This window comes from Gopherus evgoodei, chromosome 24 (assembly GCF_007399415.2).
Source record: "Gopherus evgoodei ecotype Sinaloan lineage chromosome 24, rGopEvg1_v1.p, whole genome shotgun sequence".
NCBI classification, from domain to species: Eukaryota; Metazoa; Chordata; order Testudines; family Testudinidae; genus Gopherus; species Gopherus evgoodei.
In genome coordinates, this window is record NC_044345.1 from 3,961,906 (window position 1) to 3,988,002 (window position 26,097).

Genomic DNA, 26,097 nt, shown 5'->3' on the forward strand with positions numbered 1-26,097 from the left:
GCGGTGTGTGCCGTGGAGATGATCCGAATCTAGGCAGAAAAGGCACCGTGCTGCTGAAAGGAGCAGCGGGCCCGGAGGAGAAGAGGTGGCCCAGGCTGGGTGGGAAGGGACGCATGGCCCAGGCCAGAGTCAGGCTTTATTACTAGTGTGGGGCTGTGCAAACGGAGCAGTGAGGCTGGATTGCTTCCGAACTGGGCAGGCAGGGAGCTCTGCCAGGCAGGCAGCTGCCCTGCTGTTTAAAGGACACCCACACTCATTTTTAATTTGCAAGGGGTGTGTGTGTGTGGGGGGGAAATCAGGGGCTCCCCCCCAGACAGGTGAGCCTGGAGACATTCTTCTCTCCTCCCAGAGGCCGGGGGGAGGGACTAGACGGAGGCTGAGCAATAACATGACACATAAAGGGATGGGGGAGAAAGCGCTGGAGAGCAGAGGGAGAAAGGAGGCTCCTGTGTGGGGCAGGGGAGCAGCCAGCCGAGCCCAGGCTTGCGGGAAGCCTCGTTAGGAGTCAGAGCAAGAAAGGTGGGGGGGTCGATCAGCCAGGGGTGGGGGGAAGGGCGCCAGGTCCTATCCAAGGCTCGGGGAGAGCAGAGGGGCCAGTAAGTTAGTCGGTGACTAGCCAGTGCAAGAGCTTTGCCCCCCATCACCCCCCCGCCCCCAGCTAAGAGCTGCTCGGTGCATTTCTCTCGCCCACCCCCCGCCCCGCTTCGAGATGCCCAATTTCTCCGGGAACTGGAAGATGAAGCACTCGGAGAACTTCGAGGAGCTGCTGAAAGTTTTGGGTGAGTCAGCGGGAGCTCTGCCCCCCCGGGACCCCTGAGCGCTGGGGCCAGCCCGAGCCGGGGGGGGGGGGAAATAGCAGATGACTCAGGGTGAGACGAAGCAGCTGCTCGAAATGAACCCGGCATCACCCCGTGGGGCAGGGAGCGGACTGGGTCCTGGGAGCGCATCTAGCCACGGGCTCGCGGAGAGGGGCAGGAAACTGACCCTGCGGGGCCGCGTTCTCACTCTGGCCTGAATCCGGAGTCACTCCACTCCCGGCTGCTTCGGGTGTACCTGAGACCGGGGCGTAATCTCCCGGACGGAATTGCTCTGGGTTGACACCAGGAGTCACGCCGCTGAATGGTATTGCTCTGGATCTACGCCAGAGCTGGCGGAGTAACTCTGCTCTGGATTTACACTGGGAGGAACGGAGACCAGAAATCCAGCCCTGAGATCACAGAAGGATCTGCGAGCTACTTCTCCTTGATTCCTCCTGCTGTAAATCTTAGAGTCACTTCAGTGGAGTGGCTCTGGATTTACACTTGGGAAACGGAGATCAGGAACCGAAGGGAGCCTGTGGCCGGATGATACCGAACCTCAGGGGTGACTGTGAGCTACAATGGGCCTGATTCTCCTGGCAAACTGGTCTAAATCAGGAGTAGCCCTTGAAAAACCACTGGGGAGTGAGTAGAGAATTGGCCCCAGTGGCTAAGGTAGCGGGAACCAAACTGGAGACAGGGAAATTTTTCCTTCTCTTCACCTCCTTTTTTCTGGTTCTGTCCTTCAGCTTCCCTTGCCAGTGCCCTTCTCACACCAAGCCCCCTCTCCTGTCTGATCTACCAGCAGAAGACAGGTTAGGACTGGCACTGTTGCAGATCATCCCGTCGGGATGCTGGCTGAAGCAGCTGGGAATCGAACTGGAATTCTGCCTCATGGGAGGCAGAGCCCAGTGCTACCCTCTGGCCATTTGCTGCCACGCATGGGTGCAGGGTGCTCTGTCCAGTGCCTCGGGGAGGGTCTGCCCGGCCTCAGCTCTGATCTCCAGCTGGCTTCTTCTCCCCTGTGCACCCCACCAGCGCTAGGGCGGGAGGAAGATGGGACTTTCCAGCCAGCCCCACATATCTGCAGAGGAAGTGAGTAAATGCTGAGCGTGCGAGGGAGACACGCACTCTCGGATGGGCTTGTGACAGGCTCTGTGATGAGCTCAGCCTGTGACTTCAGGAGCATTTGACCCTGTGCCTCAGTTTCTCCATCTAACAACACTGCTCCCTAGAGGGGGTTGTGAGGCAAAATGAATCGGTGCTTCATTTCTGCAGAGAGGGGTGTGGTAAAAAAAACCCCTTGGGATGCTGCAGGGAGGGGGTGACTGGGTGGCTTGGTCTGGATCCAGCGTTCAGGGCGGTGCTGGGATCTGGGGTCCTGGCACAGCTCGTTAGCCCCCTTGTTATATCTGTGAAGTTTCAGTTGGGGTTGCAACTGCTCCTCCCCACTCAGCCTCTCTAAAGTCTGGGGGCTTCAAACGGGTGTGGGGGGGGGAGTGGGCTGCTCCCATTGCATGCCTCCTGCCACCATAGACAATACTCTGCCTGCCTATTGGTTGTTATAGACTCAGAGACTTTAAGGTCAGAAGGGACCATCATGATCATCTAGTCTGACCTCCTGCCTATCGCAGGCCATGGACCCTCGCCCATCCTCTCCTGTAACAGGGATTGTAGGGACTGTGTGTGTGATCAGGGACATCCTGCCATGGGAGACAGGTAGGGAGAGCACCTGTAACAATCAAGCAGGAGACAATGTGAAAACCCCATTAGACAACAATCTATAACCCCCCCCCACTGAAAAACAGTTCCTGATGAATTAGAGAGGTAGTCAGACCATCCTAAATTACTAACAAGGCTCAGCTCTTCTAATCACAGAGCTCCCCGTGCTTTACAAAGGCACCTTAGTATGGCTATCCCCATTTTACTGATGGAGAAACTGAGGCACGGATGGGGGGCTTGCCTAAGAGTCACACAGCTCATCAGCAGCCAAGTTGGGAAGAAAACACAGACCTCCTGCCACCCACTCACTGCACCATGCTGCCCTCACAGAGCCAGGAGTAGAACCCAGGAATCCTGACATCCAGTCCCTTGTTCGAACTGCTGCTCCATGCTATTTTCCCTCCATCTGTGCTTAATTTGTGCCAGGGCTGAGCCCCGGCCCCTCTGGGCTGGGCAGTTCAGAGCCCCGGCACTGCTAGGCTTGTTGCATCCGTTATGAGTGTAAAAAAATTGCTTGCACCCTGGCCCCCCTTCCATTACAAATGAAGCACTGCCCTGCGCCTCTGAACTTTCCCCAGCTCCCCAGTGTGCTCTTTAGCTGTGGGGCGGCTGGTGACTATCACCTGCTGTCGATTGCAGAAAGCTCTCGTCTTTCTCTGACCACCCAACCTGAGTGATGTTCGGGCAGTCCAGGCTGCTCACTGGGGTGTGTTTTAGATACGGGCTGTAGCTCTTGGCACCGGCTCGGGCCTTCGTTGTTGGATGCAGTTTGGAAACCCGCATGTGTCCTGGGAGAGCTGCTGTGGCTTGTGTTCTGACTAACCAGCACGAGCCTCCCGCGTGGTGATCTCGCCTGCCCCGGCCGAGGCGCTGCACAGAGAGGGCTTTGGGCTCATCCTCCTTCCCGGCTGCTTCTTGCAAATGATGTGGAAACCACAACAGGGCTGGCTAGGCCTTGGTGGAAGGGCTCCGGTGGGTGTTAGCTCCCTGCGAGCTGCGCGGAGCGCTCCAGGGTGGCTGTTGGGGGCGGTCCCTTTGGGTACGTCTACGCAGCAAAGAACAACCTGCGGCTGGCCTGAGCAAACTGACTCCGCGTTGCAGGGCTCAGGCTGGAGCTTGAGTTCTTGGACCCTCCTGGCTCACAGGGTCCTGGGCCCCATGCACCAGCCCCACAGATGTGAAGCAGCCCCACAACCCGAATCAGCTGGCATGGGGCAGCCGCGGGTGTCTCGTTACTGTGTAGAGAGACCCTCTGTTTGCTTGGCAGTGAAGGGTCTAGGCCAGGGGTGGGCAAATGTTTTGGCCCGAGGGCCACATCTGGGTATGGAAATCGTATGGTGGGCTATGAATGCTCACCAAATTGGGGATTGGGGTGCGGGGGTGGTGGTGGTGGTGAGGGCTCCGGCTGGGGGTGCAGGCTCTGGGGATGAGGGGTTGGGTTGCAGGAGGATGCTCTGGGCTGGGACTGAGGGGTTCAGAGGGCAGGAAGGGGATCAGGGCTGGGGCAGGGAGTTGGGTCGTGGGAGGGGTTTGGGGTGCAAGCTCCGAGTGGTGCAGAAGCAGGGGCATGTCCCCCTTCCAGCTCCTACACGGAGGCATGGCCAGGCAACTCTGCATGCTGCCCTGTCCACAGGCGCTGCCCCTGCAGATCTCATTGGCTGTGGTTCTCAGCCAATGGGAGCTGTGGGGCCGGCACTTGGGGTGGGGGCAGCGTGCAGAGCCCCTTGGCTGCCCCTACGTGTAGGAGCCGGAGAAGGGACATGCCACTGCTTCCAGGAGTTGCGCAGAGTCATGGTACGCACGGAGTTGGGCAAGCCCTGGACCCTGCTCCCTGACTGAAGCGCCGGGGTGGGGCAAGCCCTGGACTCTGCTCCCTGGATTAAAATGTCTGAAGGGCTGGATGCGGCCCCTGGGCCATAGTTTGCCCACCCCTGATCTAAGCAGATTGGCCTAGAGTATAGCGCACTGGGCTGGTGTTTAGGAGACCTGATTTCTAGTCATGCCTCTGTAAGTGGCCTAGTGGGTGACCTCGGGCAAATCCTGTCTCCTCTCCATGCCTCAGTTTCCCCCTCTATAAAATGGGACTAATGATGCTTATCTCCTTTGCAAAGTGGTTGGTGAGCTGCAGGGCTGGCTCTAGATTTTTTTCCACTCCATGCAAACAAACAAACAAAAACCCTCTGAGAGCACAACTGCTGAAGCGAAAAATGCCACCCCTGGAATTGTGCCGCCCCGTGCACGTGCTGGTGCCTAGAGCCAGTCCTGGTGAGCTGTGCCTGAAAACTGCTAAGTGGATGGTAAGGAGTTCTTAAGTGGCTGTGCTAACAGGTTTCCAGTATATCTTTGCTCTCTGAAAAGTCCCCTCTACCAGGCAACTGGTGGTCACGTGAGAGGGCACCCTGGTGTCTTTGCTTTGCTGGCCATGCTAAAGGTGCTGCTGCTCCTGGGTGGGTCGGCTGTGGTTGTTGGACCCAGGAGTTCTGGATCTCAAAGGTGTAAGATTCTACTGGTGGCACTAAACGTCTGTTAGCTGAAAACCTGAATCAGAGCGACAGGAAGAAACCTGTGCAGGTGATCCAGCCACTGGTGACCAAAGAGCATGGCACATTAGCATGGGTGATACAATGCATCCCACCCCGGGTACTTCTGGGTATGTCTGTCTCCAGGCTGTGGCTCACCTGGGTCCGCTGATGTAGGCTCAGGTCACTTGGGCTGAGAGCTATAATACGGCAGCGTAGACATTCGGGGTCTGGCGGGAGCCTGGGCTCTGAGACCCTGGGAGGGGAAACTGAACGTCTACACTGCAGTTCTGAGCCCCACAGCCCGAGCCCTGTGAGCTCGGGTCCCCTGCTCAAGAGCTGCATGGAAAGGGGGGTGGTTGGCTCAAAGCCCTGTGGAGGGCATGGGCAAGCTCGTGGCTTGTGCAAGGAGTGTGTGTATGGGGTGGGGGTAGGTGGGGGGCAGGAAGAAGATTCTTAAAGAGACAGGCCCCTCGCCCTCCAAAAAGATCTGTGCTGGGAGTGGCTGTGATCCAGGCTGCTGCAACCGGGCAGGAGATGCCAAGTTGTGTGTGAAGCCAGCCCAGCTTGGGGGTCCTTCCAGAGGGAAACAATTAGTGAGGAACGCCCGGGGTGTGGGGGTGCATGTTGTAGGGCAGAAGCATCTGGGCTCCTGGTGTCACCTGGGAATTTAAAGTTGGGGAAACCGCTTGTTCCAGGGCCACCAGGATCAGGCCCCTTGAAGGTGAAATGGCCCCTGGGTGTAAGAAAATGCCTTTCGGGTCAGATTTCCCAGCCCTAAGCGTTCAGGAGCTTCCACTGGGGAACAATGGAGAATACTCCCCTCCCCGCATTGGAGAACAAGGAAAAAATCCCCTCCTCCTCCCTCCCTCCACTGCTGGAGAACAATGGAGAGACCCCCTCCCCCTACTGAAGACAAAGGAAAATGCCCCTCCCCCTCACTATTGAGAACAATGGGAGCTGCTGAGTTCTGGGAAGTCAGTGACAGGCCCAGATTCCTCCCAAACCCTCACCAGGCCATGGGGCGAAACGCCCCCCATTGCCAGAGCTCACTTGCTCTCCCCTCCGCTTGACCCTTTTTAAGTGAAACGAGAAGCGAGTGGAGCAGAATATTTTCCAGGTTAGAGGATATGTAACAAATACTTCAGTATAATTATCACTTACTTATGTTTCACTTGGTTTTCTCCCCCCTAACCCCTTCCCCTGTCTCCGAATCAGCGACGCTGGAACTCACAGGCGCTGGAGAAGCCTTAGTAGAAATATAAATCTGCCAGCTGATGGAGTAAATCTTGGGTTTTCCCACAAAACCAACAGGGGTCCCGACTTTTATCAGGCATGGGATTTCACTGGCATCTTAGCAGCATTAAGCGAAGCTGATCTCTCCTGGCACCTACTGTTTTGTGGGCGGACTGGCCGGCTATAAAGGAGAAGGGGGCACTCAAGATAATCAGCCATGAAATGTAAAGATCAGACTTGGTTCCTCAGGCTCCTGCCGTTTTACCGTTTGCATTTGGCTAAGTTTAGGTAGTTGAACTTGGGTAGCTGGTTTCCTCCTTCCTTTGTTTCAAGTCACTTTTGCTTCCTAAAGTCATAAAACACTGTTGTGTGAGGGTCTCTGAGGCAGCCAGGGGAATGTGTAAATGGAGCAAACTCTGGGATTTAGTAGGATCATTACTTGTAATACACGAGGTCAAGATTTTGAAAAGTCACAATTGCTTGTTTGTTCAATCTCGAGCAGGGTCACCAGACAGCAAGTGTGAAAAATCGGGACGGGGGTGGGAGGTAATAGGAGCCTATATAAGAAAAAGACTCCAAAAATCGGAACTGTCCCTATAAAATCGGGACATCTGGTCACTCTAATCTCGGTGCCCAGTTGGGAGAGAAGGGTGGTGCTAAAGCACCCGGGCCAACCCAGAGAGTTTGAAAATCACGAGTCAGGACTCCAAAACTAGTGAGATTGCCAGAAACACTCAAGAGATTTTTAAAACCGATAATCTTTGCTTTCTGGTGTCTGAGCTTTTAGGGTAATGTTCACTTTCCTTTTTCAAGTTTCTTTCTGCACGCATGAGGGCGAGAGCCTTTTTAAAAAATGAAAGCTGAGGTCTTCCCATGACTCCAGGAGCTGGGGCTTTAAGCAGAACACCTATGGTTGTGCTGCTCATGATAAAAATCACAAGGGTTGGCCATGCTGCTAAAGAGACCTGATCTCCCTCCCCCACCCCCACACATGCAGAGTGAGCAGTTCTTTCTGCAAATCATTTAACTGGGATGTCACATCTGGGTTTGAATTCACCCAGATGTGTAGGCAGCTCACCCCCACCAACTTGTAACTTGTTCAATGCAGCTGCCGAGCAGAATAGAAAAGCTCTAATTACTGAGTGAGGCCAGTCTCTGGCTGAGCTGAGCTTTCTCAGAGAGGCACATAGGAATGACCAGTTTGGGCCAAATCCGAGCATCCATCTAGCCCAGTATCCTGCCTACAGTGGCCAGCACTGGCAGCTGCAAAGAAAACTCTGCTGGACATTCCTGAGATAACCTACCCACAGAGAAACTTCCCTTCCTGAGGATGTATAGCCAAAGCTTCCTCTTTTAAATCCTTCCCACTATAACTCTGGATGTTCTCATTATCCATATACGTGTCCAGTCCTCTTCTGAATACTGCCCAGCAGTTGGCCTCGGCAGTACATGGTGGCAATGAGTTCCACAGGCACGAACGTGGGGCATGCGGCATTGCTGAGATGCACAAGAATTGTCTGGTTTCTGCCCCCCTGGTAATGGTGGGGGCGTGGATGCAAACCAAACATCTTGGGAGCTACAGTTTAGAAGCCAGCCCTGAATTTTCTTGCTCCAGGGAGAGAGGCTGGCACCCTTAACCCAAGCCCCTAACCCGGTGCTCCTGCACAATAGTGGCATGCAATGGGAACAATGACCTATGCACGAGGTTTGGGCAGCTTCCAGGGCATTGCATTGCTCAGAGACAGGCCCGTATTGTGAGGAGATGGGAATGCCGAAAAATGGGCGGGGGGGGGGGTCTATTCTGCCGGCAGAGCTCACGCCTTGACTCCTGGGGCATCAGACTAGGAGAAGAAACATCCAAGAATTTGAACTGTGGCCTTCTGCACCCAAAGGTCAGGCCTGCTTCTGCGCTGAGCGCTCTCTGGCTAGCCAGGGAACAAGGCAGCTATTCCCGTGAGCCAGGCCTCCTGTTCCATACAGCCCGAATCTTTGTTAGCCCCCAGTTGGATTCCGGGCAGTGGTAGCGTGACCGTGTTGTTGCCGGTTGGAGCAAACCAGACTATGATGGGGCTGGGATTTGCAGCTCCGTTGTGTCCCGGGTGGCTCAGCAAGGCGCTGCGAAGACGTTGGCTCGGTCTGTAGCTGAGTGCAGAGGGAGCAATAACCAAGTGCCCTTTTAAGGCCACTCGGGGTAGATGGAGTTCTGCAGCAGCAGGGAGAATGACGTCCGTCTGTGACTCATGGCAAGTGAGCACCAAATAGAAAACGGCGGGGGGCAGAGTTTTAGGAGCTGTGCTGTTGCCCTTGCGTCATGACTTTCGCTTCCTTCTCCAAGACCCAAGCAGGCGGCACATCAGTCAGCTGGGGGCAAAGCTGCCCACTCCACCCTCCAGCAGCCTCCGTTTGCAAGAATGACCCACACTCTGCAGGCTAGATTTTACATGGGGAGTCCCCCGATGTCTCTGGGCCACAGAATCTCACTCAGGCTGGAGCTGACCAGCTGGGTGCCTGGGGGAAAGCCACTGAATTCCTCACTTCCCCCATCTGTAACATGCAGCTAATCAACCTTCCCCCCACCCAGGGCTGTCTTGTCAGAGGGGGAGCTTTCTGGGGCTGGGATCATCTCTTGCTCTGTTGGTGCAGCTATGGCATAATGGAGCCCTGATTACAGGCAGATATGTCACCACGATAACCCTCTGGGGAAACCCATCACCTCCCTGCTTTGGTCCTGCTTTGGGCAGGGGGTTGGACTAGATACCTCCTGAGGTCTCTTCCAACCCTAATCTTCTATGATTCTCCCCCTCTGCTTCCCGTTTCCCTGACTGTCTCTTCCCTTACCAGATCAGAGGGACAATAGGCCCATCTCTCATCCCCTAGTTGGGGATGGTCAGCGGGCAGCTCAGGCTAACCAGTCAATATACAGCAGCTCATGTCTTTGCACTGATAAAGGCTGGTATTGTGGTGGAAGGCCCTGGCCCAGGGCTCAGGAGACCTGGGTTCTGTTCTCAGCTCTGCCCTAGGTTCCCTGTGTGACCTGCATCAAGTCATTGTACTCTGACGTGCCTCAGTTTCCCTCATCTGTAAAATGAGAATAATCCTTCTCTTACTCTGGTTTCTCTTCAGAGCGGTGTGGCATAGTGGAGAGGGCTGGGGCTCAGGAGAGTGGGATTCTGTTCCCTTCTCTGTGACTGGCCTGCTGGATGACCCTGGGCACTTTGGCCCTGCAGGCCTCAGTTTCCCCAGCTGTAAAGTGGAGATAATGATACTGACTTCCTTTGCAAAGCACTTTGAGATCTATGGATGGAAGGCTTTATAGAAGAGCTGGGGGAGTTGTGTGTGTTGTTATTTTGTCTCCTCTGTTTAGATGGCAAACTCTGGTGCAGGGGCTGTCTCTTGCCGTGTGCCAGTGCAGCGCCCGGCACAATGGGGCTCGGACCTCGACCGAGCCTCTTAGCATGACTGTACTAGCAATAATAAAGAGTTTACCCATCCCTAGCATGGAGCATCTTGCTGGCTGGATTGCTGGGATCCGTGTCTCCGGGACGCACCCCTCCTTTATTTTTCCTTATTCAGCAAATTTATCTCTTGAACAGCCAAGCTCTGAGAGCAAATAATGAGAGGAATTTAAACCGACGGTGCTGCTTTGCAGCTGGGATTATTATATCTCTGCAGCACGAGGCTCCGCCATGGAAAGTCAGGGCTCCGATCCTGTCCTAATAACAAACAGCTGGGGAATATTGACCGGATTGGCAGCAGCCTGTCGCTGCCGCCATATACCCAGCGATCTTATACAGCACCCGACCTCCGCTAATGCTCATTCCTTCCTTCCCGGGGCGGTATCAGAAACCTGGTGTCTACCCCCGACTTGGGAACCCACCCTGTCTGGGCATTGCAGCCAGGGCCGGCTCCAGCTTTTTTGCCGCCCCAAGCAGCGACAAAAAAAAAAGGAAAAAGCCACGATCGGCGGCAGCTCTACCCCGCCGCTTCATTCTTCTGTGGCAATTCGGCAGCCGAGAGGGACCGGGGGACCCAGACATCCTGCCCCTTTCCCTTGGCCGCTCCAAGCACTTGCTTCCTGTCCTGGTGCCTGGAGCCGGCCCTGATTGCAGCGGTGGGTGGACGGGAGTAGCCTCATTGTGCAGAGAGGGGAACTAAGTACGTCGATTTGGCCTAACCTTTCTGAGAGGCAGTGTGAAGACTGAGGGCTTGTCTACATCAGAAAGTTGCAGCGCTGGTGAGGGAGTTACAGCGCTGCAACTTTGAAGGTGTACACATCTGCAGGGCATCACCAGCGCTGCAACTCCCTGTTTGCAGCGCTGGCCGTACTCCCGTTTTCTCTCGGGTGTAGAGGATCCAGCGCTGGTGATCCAGCGCTGGTAATCCAATGTAAACACTTACCAGCGCTTTTCTTGACCTCCGTGGAAGGAGGAAGCCTCTGGTAATCAAGCTGGTCTCCTTCCCTGCGGTTTGCTGGGTGGCTCCGGGAACGCGAGAGCAAACCGCGGCGAAGCGGGTCTCCTTTCCCGGTTTGCTCTCCAGTTCCCGGAGCCCCGAGCAAGCAGGTCTCCTTCCCTGCGGTTTGCTGGGTGGCTCCGGGAACGCGAGAGCAAACCGCGGCGAAGCGAGTCTCCTTTCCTGGTTTGCTCTCCAGTTCCCGGTGCCCCGAGCAAGCAGGTCTCCTTCCCTGCGGTTTGCAGGGTGGCTCCGGGAACGCCGCGGTTTGCTCTCTAGTTCCCGGAGCCCCGAGCAAGCAGGTCTCCTTCCCTGCGGTTTGCTGGGTGGCTCCGGGAACGCGAGAGCAAACCGGGAAAGGAGACCAACTTCGCCGCGGTTTGCTCTCGCGTTCCCGGAGCCACCCTGCAAACCGCAGGGAAGGAGACCTGCTTGCTCGGGGTTCCGGGAACGAGAGAGCAAACCGCGGCGAAGCTGGTCTCCTTCCCCGGCTTGCTCTCGCGTTCCCGGAACCCCCCTTGAAGCCGCCCAACAGCGCTGCAGTGTGGCCACATCTAACACCACTTGCAGCGCTGGTTGCTGTAAGTGTGGCCACTCTGCAGCGCTGGCCCTATACAGCTGTACTAATACAGCTGTAACAACCAGCGCTGCAAAATTTTAGATGTAGACATGGCCTGAGTTCTGTTCCGACCTACCAATTTTCCTGTGGACTGGACTGGAGGACAAAGGAGGGGAGTGCATGGAGCACGGTTGTCACAGAGCTTTCCAAGAAGACAAACTGGCCCTTTGGTTCCTGGGACATCAAAGCTTCCGCCTCACTCCCTGATGGATGATGGCGGGGGGACGGGGGGGCTCATTCTGGCTGGGAAGGAGGAGGCACTAGAGTCTGAGTTTCATTTACACTGAGGCCCCTTTGCTGTACTCTGTCGACTTCACTCATACTCAATTTTAAGGCCCCTTTGGCTGGTTTAAGAGGCCTTGGTGTAACCAAGAATCAGGCCCAGGGTTAGAGACCTGTTTTATGCAAGGTGCTGAGCACCTGCAGCTCAATGTCCATCATAAAATCAGGCCCTGTGTGTCTCAAGCTCAGCACTCAATGTAAGAAGATGTGTCTGAAAATCTGGGCCTTGACCGCTCTCTGCCTCAGTTTCCCCATCTGTAAAATGAGAATGGTCCTATTTTCCTACCTCGCAGGGCTTAAAGAGTTAATGTAATCATGTCGGGAAAGTGCTTTGAAGATGGCAAAGTGCTTGGGTTTTTGTCCTGGGCGTTAGTTTGAGTTCTTGGGTGTGGCTTCATTGCATATGAGCACAGAGGTGCTAGGGGATGCTGTGCAGCAGGGAGGGGGGTGGGGGACTCAGTAGGGGGCGCTCTTCCTATGTCTCAATGCTGACCCCAACTCCCCAGCTTGATGCTAGGGGGTGCTGTGCGACTGCGGGTTCCATGGTGCAGATGCGATGTAAAACAAGACCCTTACTGCTTCTGGCTACTCAGTATCCTATATCCCTTTTCACAGGCCCTGTTGTCAAATTCCAGTCATGGTGGCTGTACTGGCTTCCCTAAAATTCCCCCTGGAGTTTTGTTGAGGTGGAATATTTTCCCTCACTTCCACTGAATTGCTGTGAAGCATAGTGTTGCTGTGAGCTGCTAAAGTGTTGACATGGCCCACCCCAGAAGTGGCTGCATTTCTGTGTGGGTTGAGTGAGCCCTTTGCAGCATTGCTGCATGCTGTTAAACGGCTGCCATGTTCCGCCCCAGACATGGCCCCAGCGCACTGGCTAGTGAAGCAATCCAAGTATATCCATTACCCTGAGATCATGCAGGATAAAAGATGATCTGTTACATGCCAGAATTGTTATTTTTATGACCTAACATCATGAAGCAATTTTTATAAGAAGAATAACCTTACCACGCCCTTAATGAAATCACAGCAATCTCCATTCGCATCTAGTAATCAATGAGCCCCAAAATAAAATAAAGCAAAAATTGGCAGCCTCTAGAACTTGGAACAACTTCAGGTTTCAAAGGAGCCTTTTCAGAAACAATAAAACATTCCCAGAGGGACAGCTCATTATTTCCCTTCTTCCCCTCGGAGAGTCACTTAACCTCTCTGGGCTGGGTTCACACTGATGTAGAATCCCAGCTGTTAGAGGGGTTGGGGGGATCTAGGGTCAGACGGCTTGGCTTGACCCAGATGTAACAGCCACACACCCTAGCTCTTACCATCCAGTAGATTCAAAGCGTTTCACACAGGAGGGCAATTGCATTATCCCCCTTTTACACCTGGGGAAACTGAGGCATGGAGCGGGGCAGGGATGCACTCAGTGTGGGAGCCAGGAACAGAGCCCCAGTCTGCTGTTTCTCATGCCAGTGCACTATCCACTAGGCCATGCTGCATCTCCTGTGTGAATTAGCAGTGACTCCATTGACATGGATGGTGTTTACATGGATGAAGTGTAGGCATGGCCTTAGGTCAGGGGTGGGCAAACTTTTTGGCCTGAGGGCCACATCAGGGTGCGAAACTGTATGGAGGGCCGGGAAGGGAAGGCAGTGCCTCCCCAAACAGCCTGGCCCCTGCCCCCTGACTGCCCCCCTCAGAACTCCCGACCTATCCAACCCCCCTGATTCTTGTCCCATTACCGCCCCCTCCCGGGACCCCACACCGGCCTCCCCCGGACCCCAGCCCCTAGCCAATCCACCCACCCCCTGACCCATATCCACACCCCTGCCCCCTGACAGGCCCCCTGGGACTCCACCCCATCCAACCCCCCTGGTTACTCGTCCCCTGACTGCCCCAACCGCTATCCACACCCCTGCCCACTGACAGGCTCCCCAGGTCTCCCACACTTATCCAACCGCCCCCTGCTCCCTGTCCCCTGAATGCCCCCCCTGGACCTCCTGCCCCTTATCCGACACCCCTGCTCCTCATCCCCTGCCCCCTTACCATGCAGCTCAGAGCAGCAGGAGCTCACAGCTCCGCTGCCCTGCATGGTGTGTGACTGCGGGCCAGGGGGGCAGCAGGGGAGGGACCAGGGGCTAGTGTCCCCGGCCAGGAGCTCAAGATGGTCCTGGTCCAGGATGGTCCTGCAGGCTGGAAGTGGCCCACGGACCATAGTTTGCCCACCTCTGCCTTAGCTTCTGTTTTAGGAATGGCTAATAGAGGTTTGAATCACGGGCTAGTGGATTGTTAGGCAAATAAAGAGAACCCCAGCACCGATCCCTTACTAACCCCTCTATCTGCGGCACAGTCCTGGGCTACTGCACACGTTCCCGCTGCCAGCTCTGCCCGGCGGGCTAACAAAGCCCTCATTCTCCCACGGTGCAGGGTGTCCCAGAGGAAGGTGACATCTCTCTGTCTAGGGCTAGATCTCCCTTGTTGTCTTTGTCAGACCAGGAGTCTTCTCACGTTTCCCCCTCTCCGTCTCTTGTGCAGATTAAGTAACGCGGTGGCAAGAATTTTGTCTCCCACCACATTCCCCCCCACCCGCCCCCATGCCATTTTTCCTCAGGCTTCTACTGTCACACAGCTGCTGTTGTGTATGTGTCACTGCCCCCTATTGGAGAGAATTGGGACTGATCAACATTGTCTCATAAACCCTCCACTGCTACTGGGGATTCTCCTTTACTGTAGGTGGCTCAGGAGCATTTGCGTTCTGTCCCCACTTGCTATTTGTATTACAGTTGCTCCTAGAAGCCCCAAGTGAGACCATCATGCCAGGGGCTGCACAGACAAAGACAGCTCCTGCCCCAAGGAGTTCAGTCTTAACAGACAAGGAAGAATAATGAGTCTTATTTTTACAGGTGGGGGAAACTGAGGCACGGAGCAAGTTGCTCAGCATTAGTTGGTGGTAGAAGTGGGAATTGAATGCTCATGTCCTGAGTCCCAGTCCAGTGCTTTGACCCCTGAGCCCAACTTATCTCTGCTATGCCTGGCAGCCTGAAAGATGTGAAGCTGGGGGCCCCCCCTTGGAGGGCAACCTGTCCCTCTTTCCCGCTGAGGCCCTGTCTAGGTGGCCTGATGCCGTCTCATTTGCAGGCGTCAACGTGATGCTGAGGAAGATCGCGGTGGCCGCGGCTTCCAAGCCGGCCGTGGAGATCAAGCAAGACGGTGAGACCTTCTATATCAAGACCTCCACCACGGTGCGCACCACGGAGATCAACTTCAAGATTGGGGAAGAGTTCGAGGAGCAGACCGTGGACGGGCGTCCCTGCAAGGTAGGGGGAGCTGCTCCGGGCAACCGGGGCTGCACGGCCCCTGCTTTTTGGAGCTAAGTCTGGGGCGGAGAAGCAGAGAGACCCCTGGACAGCTGAGGGCTTGGCTGAGGGTGTATGTCCCTGGTGAGACCCCCATGAGTCCAGTGGTGGCAGGAAGGCGCCCAACTGGCCACTGCTTTGCTCCTGCTAATGGGGAGGGGATAAATAGTCCCTTGGGTGTCCTCTTGGTGGCGTAGGAATACCCGTGGGAAGTGATGAGTCACAAGATGGCGTCCCAGAAGTCAGGGAAGCTCAGGCCTGGGCCTGTAGAACGAGGGTCAAATTCTTCACCGGGGCCCAGCCTTTGTTGCTTCTGTTAATGGGGCGCGGCAAAATAGTCCCTCTGGTAACCGTGCCGACGAGGCAGGGATACCTTGTGGGGAGTGCTGAGTCACAAGAGGGCATCCCAAATCCTCAGACGAGGGCTGAGCCTGTCCCATAAGGGCCGTGTCCTCTACAACCGTTCCGCCTTCCCCTCCGCTAACGAGGAGGGGTAAAATAGTCCCTCGGAGAGCCGTGGCGGGGGCGTAGGGATCCCCGGTTAGGAGTGACATGTCACAAGACGGTGTCCCAGCGGAGTATAAAAGCGCCGCCCAGGAGCGTGATGGGTCACGAGCTGGCGCTGTAGAAGCCCCAGCGCAAGGATGGCAGAGGCCTCCTTGTGCCATGTCCCGTGATCCTCCTGGCTCCCGTCTCCATGGCAGAGCCGCTAAGAAATAACTGAGCAAACCTCCCTCCTTAATAAATATGGGGGAGATCCTTCTGAGCCTGGCCAATTCCTGTTGATATTTACCTCCTCCGGCTTGTCGTACGCCAAGACCCGTCTGTGTGCTCCCTGCCAGGACAAATACGACAGGGGTTTCCCTCCTGGGTCCCAGCTTGGCTTCTTTCTCAGGGACTCTGAACCTTGTCGGGTGGCTGCCCTGTCTCTGGCCGGGAGGTCCGGGCAGGTTTTCGTCACATAACCTCCCATGCAGTCGTGGGGAAGCCCTACCTGCTCTTGGTTTATGCCCCTGAACAAAGCGTCTTAAAGGGGCAGTTTACTCAGTGTGACACATACACAACCCTGAACTCCAGCTTATACTGTGTGACACCCCTCGGGTCCCGGTCTCCAACTCGGTGTGACACACACACACGGAACAAGGGTCAGACACATACACCCACATCTGGACTCCAACTCACAATGTGTGACACACACACATAGACACAGTCTGGGTTGCAGTCACTTTGTGTGACCCCACACACACGGACTAAGCGTCAGACAGACAGACACACACCCACATCTGGACTCCGACTCACTAGGTGTAACACACACACACTGGATTGCAGTTGCTCGCTGTGACACACAGACACACTCCTGCCTCTACAGCTAGCCGCCCATTCTCTCCCTCCGAAGGGGTGAGGGCTCTTTTCTTCCTCGCCATCCCATCCCAGCACCCCTCCGGGTGACGGATGAGTCCACACAACTGTCAGGCTGCTCTGGAGTGTGGAACAAATTGCCAGCTTCTCTCTTGTCAAGGACTGGGCCTGCCTAGTGCATGATGGATGAGCCTTTTGTGCCGCTGGGCTAGTAGGGGCATGGCAGGGGCTTTGTCATTTAAAAGGCGGTTGCATTGATCTTCTCCTTTCTTTCTTCCTTCCAGAGCCTGGCCAAATGGGAAAGTGAGAACAAAATGGTCTGTGAACAAAGGTTGCTGAAGGGGGAAGGGCCCAAGACCGGCTGGTCCAGGGAAATGACCAACGATGGAGAACTCATTCTGGTAGGCTGGTCTCTGCACGCAAAGGGTTAAACCCCCCCCCCCCCCCCCCCGTTGCTGTGAACCCCCTTTGCTTTCTGGCACAGGGTGGTTAAGCTCCAGCTGCGAATGCAAGAGTTGCCCAGGGAGTGAATGCCCCTGTCTACACTAGAGCTGCAACAGTGTTTTGTAACCAGCTTGTGATGCTCTCCTCTGAGCAGCGGCCATCTGGGTCACCCGTGTTTATGGGATGGCTGCCTGACTGGTGCATTCTGGGACAGCCTGGGCAGCGCTCCCATAGTGCCTCAGGAGAGAGTGCCCAGGGCACCTGCATCGCCTGAAGCAATGCCTTCTGGGAAGAAGGAGGCCCAACGCAACTGGTTGTACTGGGAGATGATCCTGCCTACATTGCAAACAACCAGTGTGCTGAACTGGGTAGGGCTTTCCAACAAGACCCCCGCCCAGAGACTCCATCCCAGGGGGTCACGTTGAGCCCAGTGCATGCTGGGACAGGACTTTGGCCTGACTCCAGTGCCTTGCACCTGGTGCAGTGGTTTACACCCGCACCCCCGAGCCGGCACTGGTGTAAACGGCTGCCTGAGGTGAAGGGTGTGTGTGCTGGGGGAAGGGGCTTACCCTGCAGTGTAGACGTACCCTCAGTGACCCGGCTCTGAGCAGTCGTCTCTGGGGTCTGCTCCCTTTGCTCATTTCCCCTCTTGCTGTTCCAGACCATGACAGCCGATGACGTGGTCTGCACACGGATCTACATCAGGGAGTGATACGCTCCGCTGGGCAGCGGCGGGTACTCCTGGCACCGCCCCATTCCCGCTTGCCAATTGCAGCCTCTCCGCTGACCTTCAGTAACCATTCCGCCGGACTCCAGAGTATCCCGTTTACATGATGCAGGCCAGCGACACTGCTCCACTTCATATTCCACTATCAGCCCATCCCCTTCCCCCACCCCCCGCTCCTCCCACAGCCTCTCTTTGTCCATGCAGCCCACAGAGCAATGTGAACTCCTCCCAGCCCCTCGTCCAAGTGGGTGACACAGAGGGTCACCATGTATCCACCCCCACCTCGGCTAGAGATGACGCTAACGAAGCTGTCTCTCCCAGCCACAGGGTGTTTGCCTGATTTGTGCCAAGATGGGTAAGGGGCCCTCTCTCAGCCAGTTCACGGTGGGCTCTGGAGAATGCTCACCTTGGTCTGTGCTCCGCTCGGAGATGACCCTGAGCCAAAGCCTGCTTTCCATCAGCTTCGGTGGGCTTTGGATCAGGCCCATGTCCTGAACAAATCCGGCCGTGCCTTGAAGTCACGGGAATCGGGATGTGAATTAGCAGTCCAGGGCTTGCTGGGCTGGGGGTTCTGCTTTGCCACTTCTGGCCGATTTTTGGGCTCCTGGAGTATGAGCCAGGTTATGACAATGAGAGCCACTCCGCACTGATTTAGCCACCAGCTGCCAAAATGCTTGGCAGTTCTGAGACGCGTCTGCATTTCCAGGTGCTGTATCCCCAAGACCTGATTCTGGGTTATTCCATTCCTGCATGTGGAGCTGGGATGTGGGGGAATGGGTTCAGGTGGCTTTGCCCTCCTCGTATTCTGGTGCTGTGCCCAGCCCACAGTGTAAGTTAGAGCAGCCTCAGGGCTGCTCTTCATTGTCCTCTGCCCCCATGGCCTCCCGAATGCAGGGAGTATCTGTAGTGCACTGCACGCTAGCAATACCCCCAATTTCCTCTTCTCTGGGAGCAGGGCTAGTGGAGACCCCTTACCCCAGCTCCACACTGGCCAGGGAGGCCCACTAACAGTTGTACTAGAGGAATGAATTTAAACTGACACAGACCCATTGGTGCATGCTTTCAAACCGGAATAAGAGTGTCCACACGCAGGAGTTTGCCCTGGTTAAAGTGAACCGGTTTTAAAGCCGATTTCAGTTCAACTGGTGCAACTTTCCCGTGTAGACAAGATCTTCGTTCCTGTGGGACAAACAGCTTAGCAGCAGTGCACTGAGATCAGATTCCCTTCTAGAGTGGGTCTGAAGCCACTTATAGGGCAGAACCCAAAGGCATCTGGATTGTACTTGAACTGTGGGCAAATGGAGCACTGATTCTTCTCCCCCCCCCGGCTTTATTTGCCCTGTCTTTGGATGGAATTTGCCCCTGTGCGCAAAGCCTGTGTGTAAGCACCCTGATGCCGCACAATGCTTTGTCCTCCTGTAATAGGAAAAGCCCACCCCAAGGCTCAGGTATCCCAGTCCTGGGTTCAGTTCCCATACTTGACCAATGTAGAGTGATCAATACCAGGTGCTGCGTGGGATGGTTTTTTTTCCATGCAAAAAATATCAACAGACACAACATTTCAGGTTTTAATTAAAAAAAATAATAATCCTTTTTCAATAAAACCTCAAATGTTTGAACAATTTTTTTCCATAAACATTTCCAGTGCATTGGAAAGCCCTTACCCACGGCAGACGGGGAATGTCCCGATGGGCATATTTCAGGGCTCTCTTATGGTTTTATATGCATCACCAAAACACCATTCAAAACGGAGTGTCTGGGAGTGAATTGGTGCATTGCCTTTGAGTCGGCCTTGTCTTCAGAGGTACATTGCACTGGGAGGCAGTGAGTTTAGTTTGGCCTCTGCTACACCTGGTTGAAATTTTGGGAACAAGAAAGGTTATTTTGGGGTTTTGGTTTTTTTTTGATTGTGGTCAAGAAATGGCCTTTTTTAAGGGGCAATTTGAGTGAAAAAGTGTTCATTTAAATTTTTCCCCTCGTGTTACAGTGGAATCTCTAATTGATGAACTAATTTAAGACAAAGGAGCCCATAAAATTAAAAAGTTCGTACAATCGAGCCTCTCCAAGTGACAGTACGTACGTGTAAATTACAGTATGGTACAATGCACCAGGAGCTTCAGGAGGCCTGAAAAAAGCGTGTGTGGGCCGGGGGGTCTATCACAACCTGAGTGCAGCAGCTTTGGTAAGACAGTGCTGGGTTTTCTGGCTGGGTTTATGCCCCCTGGCGATCCTCTCTGCTTCAAGCACTGCCCTTGTTGCTTTCTTCTTGTCCTGCAGGCCACCTGCAAAGTGATTCCTGGTGCATTGAAGGTATCGGAATGGGAAGGGACTTGGTATAACTGGTCCCTTGGAGGGCTGGGCTTCATAAAACTAACATTATGCCGCCTTGCTTGTGACTTACTGCATAGGCTTGTGCACAGGGGTAATTCACCCCCCTCCGAGACACCTTCCCCCTCTCGCATCGCATCCATCCGGGCAACAAGAGTTTCAAGGTGAAGAGTGGAAAGTGCTTTTTAAAAAAAACAAACAAGAACCTGGCATTGATTTTATTTTATGCAGAATATTTTTCCATATTCCTGTAGGAGGAAGCTGTCACCTAGTTGAGATGCATTCCTCTTCCCGTGTAGGGCCTTGTGCTTTCTCGCTCCTCTCTCAGTAGTTGCAACTTTTTCTGAGTATTTATTTGTTAATATTTTATTAAAAAGGAAACCCTGAACAAGCCCGTCTCCTGCGGGTCTGTGCAGCATTGGATCTTGCCTGGAACACAATGTCCTTCCAACCCAACTCTCTCTAATAAACGGTTGATGAAAGTCTGCCTTGTCCTGGTCGTTCCTGGAAATTGCCGGGGGTGAAAATCACCAGCTCCGCTAGCCCACTCTTGAGAGCCTTGATTCCTCTTGGCACAGTTCTGGCAGCATCGCGTATGGGGATATCTTTCTGCTACTGGGGTGGGGTAAAAGGTGCCAAGCTGAACAAAGCCTGGAGTCTTGTGGCAGTAGCTACGTCAGCATGGGCTGGCCACTCCCAGGGGCTCAGAGGTCCGGTCTCCTGTCCCCTGCCGAAGCCTGAGCGAGTTTGAACCCCCTGCTCTGGATTCAGGCCCAGCTCAGGTTTGAACTGGAAGGGTTGCTCCTGTGATGATGCAGAGTTTGATGCTACTGCAGGGCCAGACTGAGCTCTGGCCCAGCACAGAGGCAGCGGCTCCTGCCCGAAGGAACAGAGTGGAATTAAAGGAAGGGAAAGCATGTGCTGGAGGAGGTGGAGGAGAGCAAGACGCGGTGACAGGACCGAAGATTGGGCCCTTTAGACCTAGATGGGACGATGCACCTGTGAACATGCTGCAGAGGGCAGGCCGTGCTCAATTGTGTAGGAGAAGCAATGGGGAGGGGTCCTCTTCCCCCTACCCATCTCCACTTGCCATCCTCTTCTGAGAGGAAGGGGGCAGGGCCATGCACTGCCCATGTCAGTCACTTAATCAGTTCCACATCTGAGAGATGGGGATAATATGATCCTTTTTTTGTGGTTTTCCTGCTGGAGCCCATGAGCTCTTTGGGGACTGGACTTTATACAGCCCCTAGCATGCCGGGGTCTCGCTCTCAGGAGGGGTGCTGGTGGAACCCCAGTAATAACAATCCCTTTGCCTGGTGCCCTGTTCTAGAGCCCTTTCCAGCCTGGTTTGAAATATCCCGAGGGGGCAGTAGGGTACGAGGCTCTTTCAGTCTCTCTCTTTCCCCTTCCCTCATTTACTCTCTGATTCATGGAACGGGCACGGCCAGAACCCCTGGCTGTAAAATCGCTTCCTTTGATTCTAATTACAACACGAGCTCTTCCAGCCCGGCTGGCGCGAAGAGTAACAACAATCAAAGACCACGCAGGGGCCCAGAGGGTGCCGATAAGACCCAGCTAATTCCAGCCCTGCCAACCGCCTGGGGAAAAGACACAAATGCTGCATTGTTAGCCCGAGACCAACAAGATTCCTGCTCGCTTCCCGGGCAGGCTGTGCTTCCGAGGAGGATCTGATTTGATCCTCCCTGGTTGTTCCTCTTCTTTAATTAGGTTGCTGGACTCAGCTTGGCCTCTCGAATTGGGCTGGGATTCCATGGACTGCGGCATCCGGCTGGAGCTCACACACTGAGAATCGCTTCACCCTGCCACGGTCTGCGTCCGAAGGGGGCTGTGGCACCAGCCTTGACCCCCAAGCAGATCGGGCGCACTGGAATGCTGCCAGGCTTTCTTTGCCCCATTGATTGGCAGTGGGCCACATCCTCAGCTGCTGTAAATGGGTATTGACATGGATGGAGCAAGGCCGATTTACACCCAGTGAGGATCCAGGCTTTTCTTTTGCCCTTCTGCACGTTGGATCAGCGTACTCTGAAGGCAGAATATGGCAGGTGTGAGTATCCCTTTAAGAGCAGGGCATGATGGGAGCCCCTGCAGGGGTATAAAACAGATCACTGAGGCCTCGCCCTCACTCTGGTGGTGACTGCGATGAAGGGGAATGTAATGCCTGTATCTTGGATATCGAACCAGGTCTTTCAGAGCTGCCCCACAAGCCTCAGTATCTTGAGCCAAAGAGTTAAGTGATGGCAAATCCTATGGACTGGGGAAGCGGGGGGGATTCTAAATTTGAGGCTGCTCTCTGCTTTTTGGACAAAGATCCTTTGTCTGGCTGAGAATTCTGTAAAGTTTGTGCCATGTGTCTAGAGTGCCAGGTGTATCTTAGTGAATCAGCTGGGTGCAGAGAATTTGGGGACAGCCCCCCTTACCGCATTGAGTAGTGGTTTCAGTTTAAAGGGGAGTTTTCCAATCACATGTCAAACAGGAGCTGAGACTTCTTGGAAACCTGAGCACCTCCAAATGGGGTGCTTATTACGTTTGCAGATGATACCAAACTGGGAGGGATTGCAGCTGCTTTGGAGGACAGGGTCATAATTCAAAATGATCTGAAAAATTGGAGAAATTGTCTGAGGTAAACCGGATGAAGTTTAATAAAGACAAATGCAAAGTGCTCCACTTAGGAAGGAACAATCAGTTTCACACATACAGAATGAGAAGAGACTGTCTAGAAAGGAGTACGGCAGAAAGGGATCTAGGGGTTATAGTGGACCACAAGCTAAATATGAGTCAACAGTGTGATGTTGTTGCAAAAAAAGCAAATGTGATTCTGGGATGCATTAACAGGTGTGTTGTGAGCAAGACACAAGAAGTCATTCTTCCGCTCTGCTCCGCACTGCTTAGGCCTCAACTGGAGTATTGTGTCCAGTTCTGGGCACTACATTTCAAGAAAGATGTGGAGAAATTGGAGAGGGTCCAGAGAAGAGCAACAAGAATGATTGAAGGTCTTGAGAACATGATCTACAAAGGAAGGCTGAAAGAATTGGGTTTGTTTAGTTTGGAAAAGAGAAGACTGAGAGGGAACATGATAGCAGTTTTCAGGTATCTAAAAGGGTGTTATCAGGAGGAGGGAGAAAACTTGTTCACCGTAGCCTCTAAGGATAGAACAAGAAGCAATGGGCTTAAACTGCAGCAAGGGAGGTTAGGTTGGACATTAGGAAAAAGTTCCTAACTGTCAGGGTAGTTAAACACTGGAATAGATTGCCTAGGGAAGTTGTGGAATCTCCATCTCTGGAGATATTTAAGAGTAGGTTAGATAAATGTCTATCCGGGATGGTCTAGACAGTATTTGGTCCTGCCATGAGAGCAGGAGACTGGACTCGATGACCTCTCGAGGTCCCTTCCCGTCCTAGAGTCTATGAATCTATGAATCAGCCTAGGGACTGGGGCAGGATTCTCCTGTCCTCTCCCCAGTGCTCAGTGCTGGGCTGCCCTGCCTTGGTGGCCAGCCCTCCAGGATTGCCCAGGAGGCTCCAAGAATTAATGATTAAACTTTAGTGAAAGATTATGTCCTGTGATGAAACCTCCAGGAATATGTCCAACCAAACTTGGCAACTCCTTCCAGGTCTTCAGGCTTGTGGGTTTCGGGCCCAGTCAGGTGAAACAATAACGCGACCTCCTCTCTTCAGATCAGCATGGGGAGGGGGGTGCGCACCCCCTCCTTTAAACCCTCTGGAATCCAGCTCCCAAGGCATCATCTTCCTGACCCTCCAGCCTCTCTCCCGCTACGGCTTTGTCAGGGGTTTGCCCTTTGCTCTCGCAGGGGCCCGTTCCGCATTTACGCTCTCCCATTCGGAAGCGGCCCCTGAAATAATTAAACCATTTGTCACAGTGGGAACCGCTTTCCTTTCTGAAAGGCTGGTTGCCTGCCTGGACCTCCTCCCCACCTCCACCCGCCCTGCCAGGGCTGCTGCATGGCCTGTAAAGCCTCTGGCTTGGGCTTTCTCTGCCCCAGTGCCCTAGGGGATTGCATTCCACTTTTCCTTGCTGGGGGAGCGGAGGGGGGTGGGAGCTGGGGAGGAGATTTAATTCCCAGCACACTAAGGCACTGAAAGGCTGCCGAGTCCAAGCTCTGGAGGCCTCAGTGCCCCTAAAGAGTCAGCTGATGCCCTCTTGGAGCAGCTTTACTGCCTCCCGGGCTGACTCTTAATAACATCTGCAGAACCAAGCGAGGAGCGCAGGTCTCTGCCAGACACAGCAGATCAAGCCTGGTGCGTGCGAGGTCATGCCGCAAGCAGGACGCCATTTTGAGGCGCTCCTCACCCCCTCCAGCAACCTGGCACGCATTGTGCGAGGCCAGGTCGTGCTGCCGGTGGGGACGGAGTAGCATGCTCTTCAGAATGGCACCCTCCAGGTGTGATACCGGACACGGGCCGAACCATAGAAAAACAGGCTCACAACCAGATGAGCGGCCTGTCTGCTCAAGAATTCCTGTTGTACTGTCATCCCCTCTGCCAAGCAGCAGCCGGTCTATGGGGCAGGTGGCCTTACATCTTCATTTCTTGTTGGAGAAGTTAATGAGGCAGAATCTGGGGATCTGCTTAGTGAAACTTGCTTGTTCAGACTTTATAGCCGAGCCCTGGAAGAGAGGTGGTTGCAAATGGCACTTTGGCAATCCTTTCTTTGAGAAACCTCACCCCAGACTGACTCTACTTAAAGTGATTAAGGCAGAGTGCAAACCCCCTTGCTATGTGGAAGAACTGCCCCGGAAGAAACAGCATCACAGAATTAACCCTAATGCAGCATTTCTTCCAAGACTGAAAACTTGCTCACACACCTGCCAAGAAAATGAACTTATAAGACTATGTGAAACAGTGCCATCTGGTGACCCCCCCCAACAAATACTTATCACAGCTCAGCCCTGGGGGTTCCCTGTCTCCGGGCTAATAGAACCAAAATGGTGGATCCAGTCACCCTCTTCCTTCACATGCTGCTGAAGCTTTGATAGAAATGTTGCGATTTCAGGCCCATTTCAAGTAAAGGCTTTGTAGGTTTATGTTGGGGGATATGGGGAGGCGAGGGCTCTGCGTGTTCTGTGGCTTGGTGATTCTGCCTTAATAAAATGTACTTAGCTCAGAGCAGGGAGGGAATGGCCATGCATAATTGCATCAGTCTTCATGTTGTCTTTGCACAGAGGCATGTTTAGTTAGATCAAAGCCAGATTATGCTGGAGAAGCTGAATGAGAACAAAGAACCAGCCCTTTAAAGATTACATCAGGGAGTTTCTCCCGGCTCTCAGAGTGTGTGCCAGATGCACTTTCCCTGAAAATAAAGCCTAGAGATGATTTCCTGACTGCCATTGTCCTGACACAAGGAGGGAATGGGTGCAAGGACTGGGAGCCAGAACAGGTCTGGGAGGGTAGAGTTGTCTAGTAGTTAGAGCAATGGGAACTGTGAGTCAAGACACCTGGTTTTTGTTTTCTTCCCACCCATTCCCCACACCAGATCTGGGTCAGGAGCACGATCTAAATATTTGTTAGACCGGGCAGGCTGAGGAATCAGGAGGATGGATGGGGTCTATTCCCAGGTGTGGAAGGGGAGTATGGTCTAGTGGTTGGCGAGGGGTTGTGTGTGTTTGTATATGGGGGGAACTGCAGGGTTCTAGTCCCTCCTCTTTGTTGCCCTGGCCATGTTCCTTCGCCTCCTTGTGCCTGTGTTTAGTGGGACGGGGGGTATCCTCGTATCTGGTGGGGGTGTAGAGAAAAGAACTTGGAGATCTTCAGACGAAATGCACCGGAGACACGAATAACGCCAATAGCTATTCCTGAAATGCTCATGGAAAGTTACCCTTGGGCGAGCGACCCCACTGACTTGAGCGTGACTCCGCTCTAATTGAACTCAGCCTGTAAAGTCAACTCCAGCGTCTCGTGACTCCCGGGTTGTATAAGGGGGTATTTGGGTTGGGATGTGGCTTGCTCGGTCAATTGTTCTTACTGTTTCCATTTGAAGGCTATGAACTGGACAGCTGGAAGCAAGCAAGACTCCCCTCCTGTTTCTTCTGTGGGCTTCTGGGCAAGAGTGCTGGAACCTTTGTAGAAGTGGGAGGGACAAGGCGAAAGCATCTCCTCCCTCTCTGTGTTGGCTGCTCTTGCGATGAGCCAGCCACCCTCTCTTCTGGCTCCACACCAGCTCCCGGGCGGGTGGAAGGTGTAATTGCAACGCCTCCCCGGCAGAATCTATTATTCTGTGGGGG

At 54.1% G+C, this 26,097-nt stretch overlaps 1 protein-coding gene across 1 annotated transcript; it reads left to right on the plus strand.

Annotated features, from left to right (window-relative positions):
• The first annotated feature begins 526 nt into the window (after nt 1–526).
• CRABP2 (cellular retinoic acid binding protein 2) lies at nt 527–20,308 on the plus strand. The gene is made up of 4 exons (XM_030542504.1): nt 527–779; nt 14,763–14,941; nt 16,624–16,740; nt 17,445–20,308. Exons 1-4 carry the CDS (start codon nt 710–712, stop codon nt 17,493–17,495), a joined length of 417 nt encoding a protein of 138 aa, XP_030398364.1. The 5' UTR covers nt 527–709; the 3' UTR covers nt 17,496–20,308.
• Nucleotides 20,309–26,097: the final 5,789 nt, after the last annotated feature.